The sequence below is a fragment of the Myotis brandtii genome, unplaced genomic scaffold (genome assembly GCF_000412655.1).
Source record: "Myotis brandtii unplaced genomic scaffold, ASM41265v1 scaffold221, whole genome shotgun sequence".
Lineage (NCBI taxonomy): Eukaryota > Metazoa > Chordata > Mammalia > Chiroptera > Vespertilionidae > Myotis > Myotis brandtii.
Window position 1 is genome coordinate 387039 of NW_005358287.1, and position 14713 is coordinate 401751.

The 14713-nt window shown below is 50.4% G+C and overlaps 1 protein-coding gene across 2 annotated transcripts; it reads right to left on the reverse strand.

The window, feature by feature from the left end:
* Positions 1-447: 447 nt before the first annotated feature.
* On the reverse strand, positions 448-14477 carry ZC3H15 (zinc finger CCCH-type containing 15). Of its 2 annotated transcripts, none has more exons than XM_014539621.1 (10): positions 14364-14477; positions 10577-10678; positions 9847-9958; positions 8881-9033; positions 8366-8457; positions 6102-6284; positions 4352-4498; positions 4044-4145; positions 3040-3163; positions 448-1195 (listed from the first exon to the last, which is right to left on the reverse strand). In XM_014539621.1, exons 1-10 carry the CDS (start codon positions 14472-14474, stop codon positions 1005-1007), a joined length of 1317 nt encoding a protein of 438 aa, XP_014395107.1. In that variant the 5' UTR covers positions 14475-14477; the 3' UTR covers positions 448-1004. The 2 variants fall into 2 exon arrangements, with proteins under 2 accessions (XP_014395107.1, XP_014395108.1); XM_014539622.1 differs by lacking the exon at positions 14364-14477 and adding an exon at positions 13378-13455.
* Between the last annotated feature and the right edge of the window lie 236 nt (positions 14478-14713).

Here is a 14713-nt window from a genome sequence, read left to right on the forward strand (position 1 = left end):
AAATAACCGAAGTGCCTATATCTGAAAATACACTTGCATAGAAGTAATAAAGAGGTGTAACTGGTACTAACGATGTCATTAGCATTTCGTGCCCACTGAAATGTTACCCTAACGTTTCAGGGGACCTCCATGTCAAAGGCTCTCGGCCCAGGGCGTGGGGGATTTGTTGACCCTCTTTCCAATAATCAAGCCCAGCATGCACCTCACCCCAGAGCTCCACGTGACGCCTCGGCAGCACGCGGTCACTGCAGGTGGGTTACGTGGGCTGCCCACCACCTGCAGCGTCCGCGAGTCTCCGTGTGGTGACTCAGCCACAGCACTGCCAGTCCTCAGCTCTGCAGCAGCATCAGACCTGGGACAGTTCACGGGAACAGGTATCAGTTAAAATCCTCCAGCTAGAAATGCCAAGAAATCTTTCACAGAAATCCGTAAAACACAAGGCCCATATTTGGATTGTAATGTCTGATGGTCTTTATTTACAACTTTATTGGCAAAAAAGAAGAGGATACGATTAAAACAGTTCACCACAGGGCACTGCAGCTGGTCTGTCAATTAAAGAAGATTCACTGTAAAGGTCCACCTACTTCTCCAGAACATACAACAGGGAACCTGTACTGCCGGTGCCTCAGGAAGCACAGCGCTCCCGTTCCAGGCAGTCTTTTAACATAAATACAGAAGAAACAACACCACCCGCGAGACGGCATTAAATAAAGGGTCCTGAACTGTACACGATGTCCTCGAAGGGACACATGCCAATGACACCAGACGCTGGGGAGCAGGACACCGGCCCCGAGTGGACAGTTACGACGATGCTCTGCCAGGAGGTACTGCACTCACTACCTGCACTTCCTGGGAGAGGGAGATGGAGCGGAGGAACCACGAGGGAGAGGAGTCCTTCGGAGGCAGCATGGGACTGCCGTCCTGCGGACGAGTTCTAGGTGGAAGGAATGAGTGCAGTCCCTTCACTTCATGCTGGGGGGCAGCTGACGGACCCACGGGCGGGGTCACTCCTCCAGGTCCAGCGTGTTCAGCTCCTCCTCCAGCTCCTCCAGGTCCTCCCCGGTGAAGAGGTTCTCGTCCACGGGCACCGCCGCGCCGACCCCGTCCTCCGGGCCCTCCCCGCCGTGGTCCTCCTCCAGGTCGCTCCTCTCGCCGTTCTCAGCCCTGCCCCCCGAGGCTTCGCTCAGCTTGTTTTCTAAACATAAAACGGCAAACAGTAAGGCCTCGAGACAGAGACACTGCTGTTAGTGACCGACAGTCAGAGGCCACACTACACCCGTCCCCGCCGTCCCGAGGCCACGCCAGCAGGAACCGCCTGTCACCTGTCCCCTGAGCTGAGAGATGAGCCTGCTGCACCGTCCCCTCCACCTGCACAAGCACAAACCGTCTCCCCTCCAACCTCTGCCTGCTCAGCGGCTCGGACCTCGGAGGCAAGATTTATCCCCCACAACAGCTCCCTCCAGGACCAGCAATTAGGTTCTAACAGTCAACACCCACGTATACCAGTATTTTGTCTGAACAAATGGCTGTGGAATAGGAACACGTATGAGGTAAGCGGCCCCTTCGCTTTGGCTTTGGAGTCGTTAAGCCACACGGGGCAATGCTGGAAATGAGTGAACCCAGAAACACCCCCGTCATCAGCCTGCGAGCAGAGAACGTGGCCACGCGGCTCCTTTTCCTCACAAGCTACAGACGTGGCCGTGCCTTGCTCAGTGACACCAACACTGACACAGGCAACGCTCAGTGGCCCCTTTAGATCCACAAACTGCAGAAATCCGACCACCACGCCTTGGGGTCATGACCTTGGAAGCACTCGCGGCTGACCGGCCTCCAGGCACCTGCTGGCAGCCAGCCTCCCATGTTACACTGGGCTTCCTTTACGGTGACAAGGGTCAGCCTTTTCTCTCCCAACCCACGCCTTGGTAAGCATTCTTTCCACTTCTCCTCATCGCCACCAGGTCAAACCTTTACCTCTCTCAAGTCCTCCCTCAGGGCTCATCCAGGTTGGAAATAAGGACGCCTGACACAGCTCCAACACCTACCGGCCTTCCTCCGTCCTGAGCTGAAGGCACCGTTTATACTTCTAGCTCTTGCTTCCACAATGGACAGCCTTTCACCTCCCGTTTCCTCCTCCTCTCCCAGGCCCTCCTCCCACAGCCGGCAGATATGTGTAGCTTTCTCGTACCCTAAGAGCCCAGCCCTGACCATGTCCTGTCCTCCCTCCTCACACACCACAGCCCGGTGAACTCTGGGACCTCTTCCTGCAGCCCCTTCCTCACTGCAGCTGAAGAGTCATTGCCAAGTCACCCCACTTGATTCCCCTGAAACTGGCCCTAACCCCGATGCTGGCCGTTTGCTCTAGAAAGTTCTCATCCTGCTACTGCACCTGGGAATTCTCTCTCTCTCAGCTCAACGACTTTCCAACCGCTTCCTCCCGCGAGTGTCTACACAGGATCAGAGACAAGGCCACTTGTCCCTCCAATTACAAGAGAAACTTCATTTAGAAAGTTAGAGGCAGAGTGAGCCAGCGAGGCTGCGGGGACAAGTTACAGAAGCAGAGGGGGCCTTGGAGCTGAGCAAGGGAGAGGTAACGCCCGGGGAGGAGGAGGGTGGGCCCAATGCCACCTATTTTTTTTTCTTTTAAAAAAATCCTCACTAGAGGACGTGTTTCTTGATTTCAGTGAGGAAGGGCGAGATCGAGTGGCTGCCTCCCATATGTGCAGTGACGGGGAATCGAAACCCCAACTTTTCCATGTACAGGACGAGGCTCCAACCAAGGAAGTCACCCCGGCCAGAGCCCAGGGCCACTGTTGACACCCAAAATCTCCGCCTCGAGGTCCGTCCCACACATTCTTGTCCCCGTCTAGCTCCGGCTCACAGCACCCATTTCTACGGCCTCCACTCTCCTCAGGGCTTCTACCTCAGTCACACTACACACTCACGTTGCCGGTCAGTGCCCGTGGGCACCTAGGGTGGTCAAGCCTGGCCTAACCCCGTCGGACGGCGCCCTGGTTCTGAGTCACCGAGTGAGCACCTTACCGTCTCTCTCTGCAGCGTACGCGCTGAACCGCTCACGACTGGCCACCGTGATGCCCGTCTCGTCCACGTCTCTTGGGATGTACAGGCTCACATCTATGTCGTTTATGCTCACCGAGTCATCAACCTTCAAAAACACACGAAGAAAGTGTTTCTAGTGAGAACAATCTCCATCACTTGTCTCTACCTCAATGGGACAAAATCATCGCTGCCGTCAAGGGAAAACACGATTTACTGTCAAACTTTACTTTTTAAGCTTCTTGGAAAAAACAGCAATGCCATATTCAAGCTCCTTCCTCTGACATCCTACTCCCACACATAGACTACGGCATTTTTATCTTTCAACTGCAAGACAGAAGCCAGAATTTTATAAACATAGACAACAGTCCGCTCTCGGCTATTACTAAGTTTGCCTACAACCAAATGATGGTGCTATTGCCTCCTGCTTCCCACTCTGCACTATTTGTTTTAATTTAAAATTTTACTTTTATTGATTTCTCCCCCTTTTTAGAGAGAGAGGACAAGGGAGAGAAACACCGGTCGGTGCCCACACACCACGACCAGGAAATGAACCTGCAACCTTTTGGTGCCCAGGACGACGCTCCAGTCAACTGAGACACCCAGCCAGGACTGTGCTTTCTTTAGTTAGTATTTCTGTCTCATGATTTCTTTTAATATTTTAGTATAAAATATTAAACAGAAAGTCCTTTCTTCTTTAGAGGGAGGATCACACACACACTTCTTACAGCTATCACAGAAGCACTGAACTATGCAGCAGGCACTTCCCTAGTCCTGGAAAGGAAAGGTACTTCCTGTTCGTGTGATGCTCACGAGCATCCTGTGACGAGGGTACGCCTGCCCCCATTAGGATGAGGGTGGAGACCAGGACAGGTGATGCCCGGTGAGTCAGATCTGACCAGAGCCCCGGAGGGGGCACTCCTACCCGCGCTGCGCCACCGTCACTCCATCCCCTCAGCCAGCGAGAGGGGGTGCCCGCTGTCTCTTACCTCATCACCGCCTGCTCCCTGCGTGTAGCGCGTATCGTCTGCTTCCTCATCGTCATCGTCAACCAGTTCAGGACGGAATTCAAATACCTCACGGCCACTGATCTACTCGGACACAAGGACACGGACTCAGGACAGGATTCAACACTTCCCGGCCGCAGCGTTAGAGAGAGAGAGAGAGAGAGAGAGAGAGAGAGACACACACACACACACACACACACACACACACACACACGCTCAGGCAAGGCTCCTGCCAGGCACACGGGATAAGCGAGAGGAGGGACAGAGTCCACCTGGGCCTGGGGACGTACCACCAACGCCTTCCCCGCCTTGAAGTCTGCTTTCCTTCGCTCCATGTCTTGCTCCAGTTTGTCGATCTTTTCTTGTCTCTTCCTCTTCTTCCAGGCGAGGAAAGACTCTAGGGTGATCTTGGTAACGTTTGGACCGAGGGCGGCGCGCTGTGGGGAGAAGAGAGTCATTTCCCCTCCATCCCCCCTTCACAGAGTCTAGTCGCTCTCTCTTCGTGCAATGAAGCCTCTGCCTGTTACGAAGCCATTACATCTAGAACGGACTTATTTTTATGTCACATGGCAGTGAGGGCATCATTCTGAACTAGGGATCTTTTTGAAACGAAGGCAAGTGAAACCTGCCACGAGAAGCTATGTAAGTGAACTGCTGGGAACAGTAACGTGGAGGGCACGGTGGCAGTGGCCAAATCCCTGCTTCCTCGTGTCCCTCAGCGAGGAGAGCAGCAGAGCATGCCCCCTGCTCCTCAGGGCCAGCCGCCAGGGAGCAATCACCTGGGAACAGTCCCTGCCGGACGCCCGCCTGCCAGTCTCCATCACACCAACCTGCCCCCGTAAGCACCCGCGACGGGCATGTCCCAGAGGCTGACACCCCGCACGCGGTGGAGCCGGAGCACAAACACCCCTGCACCCGACTCCACAGCCTGCGTTTCCTGTCACCGTCTACCACCTGCAGCGTGAGACTCCAGCAGCACGTCCATTTGAGAACAAACGTGTAAAATCCTAGTATCAGACACTTACACGATGTAAATGACCCAACACACGGTGAGATGGACCCAGTTCAGAATGCACAGCCTACAGCTGGCATCTCCAGTCATCTCAGCATCTCTGTATCATGTGCATAGTGGTATCGGCTAACTCCTAGAATACGCTTCTGTGCTGAGCCAGAGACGAGTCGTGGGAGACTGTTTTCAATAAGCCGCACCTTCCTTTCCAGCCCAGAGATGCTGATCAGGGGAGCTGTCCCCTCCCACACAACGGGAACCGTTAGCAAAATGGTGAAAAATAAGACACCAGGTAAACATCAAAAACTTCAAGTTCAGCCCTAGCTGGTCTGGCTCAGTAGATAGAGCGTTGGCCTGCGGACTGAAGGGTCCTGGGTTCGATCCCGGTCAAGGGCACATGCCCAGGTTGTGGGCTCGATCCCCAGTAGGTGGCATGCAGGAGGTGGCCGATCAATGATTCTCTCTCATCATTGATGTTTCTCCCCGCCCCTCTGTCTCCTTCTCCCTTCTTCTCTGCGATCAATAAAAATATATTTTTAAAAACCCAAAAACTTCAAGTTCACTCTGAATTTCCCCATTATGTCTCCTTCATTAAGAAAAAATAAATACACACACAGGCACACTATTACTGACAGTATTACAGATGCGCCTCTCCACCCAGCCCTCCCCCCCGTAAGTTCTTTGGTTAATCTTCCCCCATCCCTCCACTTCCCTCCGATTCATCAATGAGAATACTGACTAAGCATTTTAATGAACTGATAAAACTAGTAACTCAATCGTATGGAAACCATTTATTTGACAACCCAGTGGCTAGTACTTAAAAATGATTTCCTAATCCTACAATTAATGTCTTACTTGGCTAATGATTATGGCTGGATCTACACATAAAGAAACTTAAAAAGTAAGGCAACTTCAGGGAAAGAGCCTATTTTTTCTTTTATAACAACCTGCTGTTGCCCCCAAGTGGTAAATATTAACATTTCACAATAAATACTGCCTTTTCTTTTTATGGTGGAAAAGATACTAGTTACCTCTCTTTCAATGAGATCTTCTAATGAAATTTCATCTTCTTTCTCTTCTTTCTTCTTATCTTTTTTCAATACAAATCCAGGAGGAAGTGCATGACGATACATACAAATATCGCCGCCTCCGGGGCAGACCCAAAACCAGCCGTATTTGTTGTTTTCAATAGCGTCAAGGAAGTGCTTGCACACCTGCAGAGACAACATTATGCACAAGCAGCAGCTAAGTATAGTCCATTTCCAAGGTAAACGCTCACGTATACAGAACAAGTACATTCTTACAACCTTAGGCTACCACTCGGCACAGAGCACCCTTTGTACAGAAATGTACATACGAGTTAGTCTTAAAATACTTAACAGTAACTGCTCTTACTGTTAAGGATCTACATCAGCGGTTCTCAACCTGTGGGTCGTGACCCCTTTGGCGGTCGAACGACCCTTTCACAGGGGTCGCCTAAGACCATCCTGCATATATCAGATATTTCCATTACGATTCATAACAGTAGCAACATTACAGTTATGAAGTAGCAACGAAAATAATTTTATGGTTGGGTCACAACATGAGGAACTGTATTTAAAGGGCCAGAAGGTTGAGAACCACTGATCTAGATAAAACTTCTGTCTTTGAGACAATGTTGTAAATTCTGAATTATACAAAAGGACTTGCTCCATTTAGCCTTTGTAAATGTAATCTGAAGTCTGATTTTTAAATAAGAGAAAGAAAATATAACTGTTATAAGAAATAAAACCAATGATTTTGCTTTGGTTTGACCTAAAAACCAATGCAGTAATGATGTAAGCACGATTTGAATTATTTGAAATTCTAGGGAATTTCTTACATCTAAGAAGGGAGCAAGGTATATAAGGAACACAAAGCACAGTGACCCTTCCAAACATGAATGGGCCCTGGCCAGTATGGCTCAGTGGGTTGGAGCATCGTCCTGTATGCCAAACGGTTGCGGGTTCCATTCCCAGTCAGGGCAAGTGGGGGAGGCAACTAATTGATGTTTCTCTCAAATGAATTTTAAAAAGAACATAAATGGGTGCAAGATGCAACTGTATTGAAGCCTCAGGCAATAAACTTTCCAAGAAGGAAAAATTAACTAATGTACATATTTCTTTCCTGAACTACAAGTCTAAGTAAAACTGTTCCAGGGTTCCAGGGCAGGAGGCCTAGGGAAGCTGAGACAGGAAGTTAACACAGGCCAAACAGTGCGGCAGCCATCACCTCCCCAGCCGAGGCCGCTTGGGAGCCCCGGGCACAGACCCCTAAGGAGGGAGGGAAGGGCCGTTTCACCCCAAAGCAGAGACGCCCACAGCCCGGGCTGGCAAGGCCACGGGCAGGTGCTGCTGGTGAGTTCTGGGAGGCCACACCGTCAGCAGGGGCCTGAGAAGTCATCTGCGCCAGGCCCGTCAGCAGAGGGGTTCTGAGACCACAGACAGGAGGGCGTACGACGCCTGGACCTCACCCAACCTCCCTTCAGACTAGCTGAGTGCCCGTCTGCGCTCCGGAGCCAGATGGGTAGTTTGCTCGCTTTGCTTTTCCAATAAAGGTGCCTGCTCTCAGTGCTTGAAGATCTGGCTTTTCACGATGCTGTCGAGGTCCCTCGTATAAACTCATTTCTATGAGAAGACCAGGATCGAGGCTGGGACACCTCTCCCACGGGCTCAGGGGCTGTCCTGTCCGGGAACACCTCTCTGGTGGCCCTGAGAGGGGCCTCTGACAGAAGCAGCACCTAGAACTTTCCTAGCCCAAGCGAGGCTTCCCCTGTGACTGCGTGACAGGTAAACACTGTGAGCATGAAGGCAGGGTCTGAGAAATAAGGCACCAATTTTAAAAAGTACATTTCCTGCAACACTAGAACATTAACACTTACTCCACAATTCACCTGTAACACTATTTGCACCGTGTGCTTTAAAAGCTCTCTGATCAAAATAGAATTATTAGTTAAGTGGATGAGTTTAACATTTGCCATCCATTCGCTTTGCAAAAAAATAGGAAGAGAACTTTTACTGGCACATGTGCCTGTGCCACCCATGTCTGAGAAAGAAAGGCCACTCAGAAAAGGACTGAAGGGCTCAGCCACAGGTTCTCAAAGGCGACTTCTCAACAAGAATTTAACTCTATAGCCTGCACGTGTCCACTTCCAAAACAAAGCCCAGCACCCCAACCCCCATCTTTATGAAAAGACCCAGGGACGTAACGAATAATCAACACAAACAGCATGATTGTCCCCAAAGATAAATCCACTCGATGCAAGAAAAGGACATACTATTTGCGTTTTGGGCTTTTTCTTTTCCGCCTCACCGTGCTTCTTGTTCACCACTTCTTCCAGCTTCTTCTCGTCCCAGTTGTCCATCGTGTCTGGAAGGAAAGAAGACATGGAGACTGAGTGCTGTGTCTTTATCTGCTGCCCCCCAAGCACACGCTCCTCTCCGTGGACAGGAAGGCTGTATTGCAGCACGTGTGACCATGTATCTGCTTCAGACACCAAAGGTGAGCATCAACAGTGTGAGATACTCACCCAAACCCTAAGCAGTCAGGCAAAAGAGAAAGCAGGACTATAAGAAAAGGTGAGAGACAAATCCAAAAGAAGTAACTGGTGTTTAATCATCCTCATTTGCTTAATCAAAGGGCATCATGTAATAAATTCAGATTTTATGAAAACAAACAAAACAAAAAAACAATAGTTATTCTTTACACCGAAGTACTATTCAAGTCACTAAATATTCTTAGTAACAACAAACCCAGAGACACTGATCTTTAAGAAAATGTTTTTAAAAATACCTTTTTCAAGTTCTTCATCTCTTGCATCAATGTAAACACTTCGCTTCTCGCCCTTCCTCTCCAGGGTGAGGTCGTGGGAGAACTTGCACTTGTCCCCCTTCGTGCACTGCCCTTGCTTGAAGAAGGCGCACACCACAGACTTGGGGTCGGCACCTGTGCAAACGGCACATGCATTTGTAATGCACTCTGCCAGGTCCTAAAGCACAGCTTCCAGGTGAGATCAATCATTCTGGTTAACTTCTGATTTCCTACTCACTGATGTGAGAGGAAAACACCACTCATGGTGTTTGGTGTGACGTTTTTTTCAAGTTCTTCTATTGCATTTTGTATACGTTTTTGTTTCTTTTATTACAAACCCCCCCCAAACAAACAAACAAACAAACAAACAAAAAACAACAACAAAGGGGGCGCAGGAGATGGGAAACCGAACGCACGTGTAAGTTGTTTCTTCTATTGCATTTTATATACATTTTTGTTTCTTTTATTACAAACCCCCCCCCCCCCCAAAAAAAAAAAAAAAAAAAAACAACAAAGGGGGCGCAGGAGATGGGAAACCGAACGCACGTGTAAGTTGTTCCATAATAACCTGTCCAGCTGCGGGTAAGGAGGCAGGAGGTAAAGAGAACACAAACGGAGGCACACTGCCAGGAGTCTGGGCCTCCGTTTACAGAACCCGAGGTCTGCCTTGTTTACTACCAAAGACTGGATATTACACAGCAACTAAATCATTAATTCTGCCTTAAGTTGGGGGGCTAATGGCTGGAGTAAACGTTGTACAATGACACAGCTGTGCACATATGTAAAGGAACTGTGAGAACGTCAATGATAGATAATGTTGACAAAGGGAACATCATTTTCATAGCAGATACAATCAGCTTATGATCGGAATATATATCAAAACAAATTAAGAGTTTTAAACATGAGTCATATTTGATAAAAATAATACTTCTGAAATGTAAAGTTTACCTTTACTTATTTTTTGAGCAGCAACTACAGGTTTGAACAGTTCATTTAGCTCTTGCAATTCTTTCTTCTTGTCATCTTTCTTTAATTTCTTTTCAGCTTCACTCTGTGCTACCTATAATATTCCCAGGTATAAAATAACATTTGATTTCATATAATTGTTTTCATTGCCCAGTGACATGTAACACTAACAGTAACACCCGTTTTACAATGCTGTTCAGTATATATGAAACGGTGTGGTTAAACTATGGCACAAAACTGCTAAATCTTAAAACATCTTTACTTCTTAGTTCCTGTAACTCATGCACTGCAAGTGAAAATCTGAAGTGCTACAATCTGATGGAAGTGATCCGGCAAATTGATGAAAACTAGAAACCCATTCCCCTTCATCTAGAATGTGCCTCTGAATACACTCAGGCCACAGAGAGAAAGGCACATGTGCCTGCAAGAACACACACACAGGACACTTCCTGCAGAACTGCTCTCAGAGTCAGAAAGGGGCTCTACGTGGAAACAAAGTGGTCACTTGTAAGTAGTGAAGGGTGAGCATGTATCGCCAGTGTGTGGCCTTAGACGAGGTTAGACCATCTCAGAGCGGCTCGAGGAAGATCTAAGAGGCACCGCTGAGTCACCTGACAAGAAGCAGAAAAGTCTGAAGTGTAGGACTCTGGTCTGAAACATTACCAAGTATCTTTAACTGTGAATAAAGAAAATGCAGAATTTAAGTCTTTACCTGGCGTGGATTCTGCTGACCAAACTTAACTTGATGAGTGACAGCCTTGATAAACTTCTGCTGCTTTGCTCCTTTCTTGTTCTTTAGACCAAAAGTTTTGTCCTAAATGAAAAAAGAGTATAAAATATCTTAGCCATTTATAGTAATTTCTTATCTACTTTTCCAATCCTATCTGAAAGCATTCTTTCCTTTACTTATGGGTAAGAAACTTAGTCTTTCTTATGCTACTCACAGAGGCAAAACACTAAACATCAAGTCACGGCACCACTGACTCAGAACGTCACCAGACTCCACCACCAACACGGTTGCAGCCGCACCCTGCACCCTGCAACCGGCTCCCGTGGCGGCTTCGCCTGCGCCACAGCAAGTGCAGAGCTGCCACAGGAATGAGAGGCCCTACAGTCCGTCTAGGAGATGCGTGGTTAACAGGTTGTTAATTCTAAGACAGCAGGAGCCGTACCACAGAGGAGACGCAGGCAGCAATTTCAAAACTCGTCCTGCCTCTAGTGCATTTTCCTCGCCGTATCCTTAAGAACTGTGCACTACTGAACAGTTTTGGAAATAGTGCAAAAGAAGATACATTAAGTTCTAGACTGATTTTTTGGGTCGTTGTCCTCTCAAAACAATTACATTTAAAGAACTCAAACTACTGAGAAGCATTCATTCCCGGTTGTTGCTAAAATGGAGATAGTAAAATTGAGTATACCCAACTAAAAAGCAACATGCTACTTAAATCTGGAATAGTAACAGAGTGATCTGGGAAAACTATTAAAAGGAGTAGTGCTTACTATGGAATGCTCATTATGTGCAAGGCACTAACCAAACCTTTGGCTACCTCTTCACATTTAATAAGCACGCAGCACGGAAACATTTAGAAGCCGCTGCACGTGGCGCCAGCTCGTGCTTCAGGGCTGTAGTGGGTTGAACAGCATCCCCACCAAAGTCACGTCTCCTGGGAATCTCAGAGCGCAGGTCGCGGAAACATTTAGAAGCCACTGCACGTGGCGCCAGCTCGTGCTTCAGGGCTGCAGTGGGTTGAACAGCATCCCCCCAAAGTCACGTCTCCTGGGAATCTCAGAGCGCAGGTCCTTGCAGGTGCAGTAAGTGAAGACGGCACAGTGATTAGGGTGGGCCCTAAACCCAAGGACTGAATCATTTTTCTTCCCATCTTCACAGCATTGTCCATTTCCTATCGCCTCTGCATCAGGCGTGAAGAGCCACACTTCCCTTCTGCAAACAGCGAGCTCTCGCGGGGGGACCAGGTGAGGAGCTTCCGGAGAAAGTATCACCAGAATCAAATACGGCAGCCTCTGCACACACTGCGCCAGAGAAGAGCACAACTGGGTCCAACCACGCCCCTACGGCAGCAGAGCAGCAGCAAACCTCGACCAAAGACCACAGGGCCAGGGGGGATCTGACCCCCAGAGACGCAGGAGTGGACTGGTCCTTGCGGGGGACTGGCCACGGGGAAGCACTCAGGACAACAGCACGGTGTGCACGCCAGGTCCCAGAGAACGCGCTCCCATGGCCCCGTGTGGGCACACGACTAACCCGTCTCGAGATAAGAAGTCCTGTTCTTCAAAGTCTCCAGGTCAGGAACTATTTCTTCCAGAGAGATGGGGGCACTTATGTACCTGGCAGTCACCAAACATAAATTCCTGAACGTGTTTTATTGAATCCTCTTAGCAATCTTATACTATTACTAGTGGCCCGGTGCATGAAATTCGTGCACTCGGGGGACCCCCAGCCTGGCCTGTGCCCCGTCACAGTGCGGGAGCCCCAAGACCCATCGCCCCAAAGAGGTAGGCCTCCGTGAGCCTCACACAAGTCCCCGCCCGCCTGTGCCTGCTGTGCATGCAGCCTCCTGCTGATCGGTTGTGATGCATGAGGGCATCACAACCATTTGCACATTAGCTCTTTATTACTTAGATCACACTCTGTAATTGTAGCCATGGAAATGTAAAAATGTTCAATTCCTTTGAAGTAACATCCCAGATAATAAAACCCTAACATGCAAATCCACCAAACAGTGGGACGACCGGTCACTATGACGAACACTGACCACCAGGGGGCAGGCGATCAATGCAGAAGCTGCTCCCTGGTGGTCAGTGCGCTCCCACAGGGGGAGCACCGCTCAGCCAGAAGCCGGGATCATGGCTGAGTGCAGTGGTGGTGGTGGGAGCCTCTCCTGCTCCTGCTGCAGGCGGGAGGTAAAGAGTGAGGGGGTCCCAGACTGCGAGAGCCTGGGATGCGAGAGGGATGTCTGACTCTGGGGGGAGTTGGCCTAAACCGGCAAGTGACCATCCCCCGAGGGGTCCTGGACTGCAAGAGGGCGCAGGTCAGGCTGAGGGACACCCCCGCCCCCGCCAGTGCACGATTTTCATGTACCGGGCTTCTAGTCTATAATAATAAATTAGACCGGACGCCCTTCCGGATTCCGGATGAAGCCAGGGCTGCGAGGGAAGCCGGTGCCGGCAGCTGGGGGAAGGAAGGCCTGCTCTTGCACGAAATTTGTGCATCGGGCCCTGGTTGTTAATAAGGGCAGGCTGCCCGGTGTGATGCTTTAAGACGGGGTGGGGAACGTCGAGCCCGAGGGCTGTAGAAGGCCCTCGAGATCATTTGGTCTGGTCCTGCCAAGGCACCAGGGTGAGCTGTTAATATCTTTAAGCTGATATAATTTTGTGTGGCCCTGGCAGGAAAAGGTTTCCACCTGCTTTAAGAGCATAAGCTCTGAAGCCAGACAGCACACATTCTATTCCCAAACAGACTGAGCAAATGCCCTTCTTTGCCAGTTTTCTTACTGTGCAGTGGGTCTCACACGAGCCTGGGATCGCCGAGTTACAAGGTTCACCACGAGGACACATGGCACGGAGGGGAACCGCAGGGACTCTGGAGCCAGACGGCCTGGGTCTGATCCCGCCCTGTCCCCTGCCTTCTTCCCCCTGGGCAGGTGTTTAACCCGTGCCTGTCTCCTCACGTACTCATCCCACTGGGAAATGAGTGAGCTGTGCAGGACACCAGACGGCTGGCTTCTCTTCTCTCCATCCCCAAATACGAGACCGTCAGCCCCGCCAAGTGCTAACTAACTCTGAAGGGACAGGTGACGTGGGAGCTGAGGCATATTTGACGCCACGCAAAGTCCTTGTTTCCACCGAGAGAATCTACTTCCCGGAAGAACCTCGTCAGGCTCCGGCCGTGGGCAGACAGGTTTTCTGAGTCCCACGGGCTCCGCGGAGGATACGCCTCCTCTTGAAGACGGGCCGTCTGCAACTTGCAGTCACACTCCCTGCTCCTGAGCTGGGGACAGACCTTACCTAACTTGGCTGGATTGGAGAGAGGGGAACAGGAGGCAGGAAGAGGTGCAATCAACCCCCATCCAGGCTAAGATACGACCAGGGAGAGAAGATCCCAGAGGCGAGGTGAGAGGAGGGGCCTGTGTGCTTCAGACTTGGGGATCCGAACACGGAGGCGTCTAGAAACAGGCGGTCACTCCAGGAGAAGGGGGCTCCCTGAGGCTCCCAGAGCCTTAACACCCAGGGAGTGAATCGGTGGAGAATTCCATTTTATTTAAAACCAGCCCCCTTCCCCGCCAGGTAACCTGCTCTGGTACAGGCAGCTCCCACTCCGCCAGGAGCTCTCCTCCGCACCCCAGTCAAGCAGGTTCATGCACCTCATCAAGGAAGCGGACAGGAGGCCACCCTCAGATGCCCTGGTCACTCAGCACCGTCCCCGGGATGCAGCTAGGTGCCCGGCCGGCTGAGCTGCTGCACGTCCTCACGGTACCAACAGGCAGTGAGAACACAGGTGCTGCCCGCGGCTCAGTGGCCGAGCGCCGACCTATGACCAGGAGGTCACGGCTCGGTCCCCGGTCAGGGCACCTGCTGGGTGCGGGCTCCATCCCCAGGGGGGCGTGCAGGGGGCAGCCGGTCAGCGATTCTCTCTCATCGTTGATGTTTCTATCGCTCTCCCTTCCTCTCTCTGAAAACAAAAACACACAAAAACACCCAGAAAACAAACACAAAACACATACTGAAAATTAAAAACAAAAAAAGAATCCAGGTGCCGCTTCCGGTTTGGACGTGGCCAAAGCTACTAGGACTCACTCGCCATCACTCATTGAGTCCCCTCGGAAGGACT

Coding starts and splice junctions, on each gene's coding strand:
- ZC3H15 (XM_014539621.1), bottom strand. CDS start 14,474: ATGGAGCCCGCACCCAGCAGGTGCCCTGACCGGGGACCGAGCCGTGAC. Junction 9,959..10,576: donor GTCAGCAGAATCCACGCCAG/GTAAAGACTTAA, acceptor GGAATATTATAG/GTAGCACAGAGTGAAGCTGA. Junction 4,499..6,101: donor AAGATCTCATTGAAAGAGAG/GTAACTAGTATC, acceptor TTCTCCCCACAG/CGCGCCGCCCTCGGTCCAAA.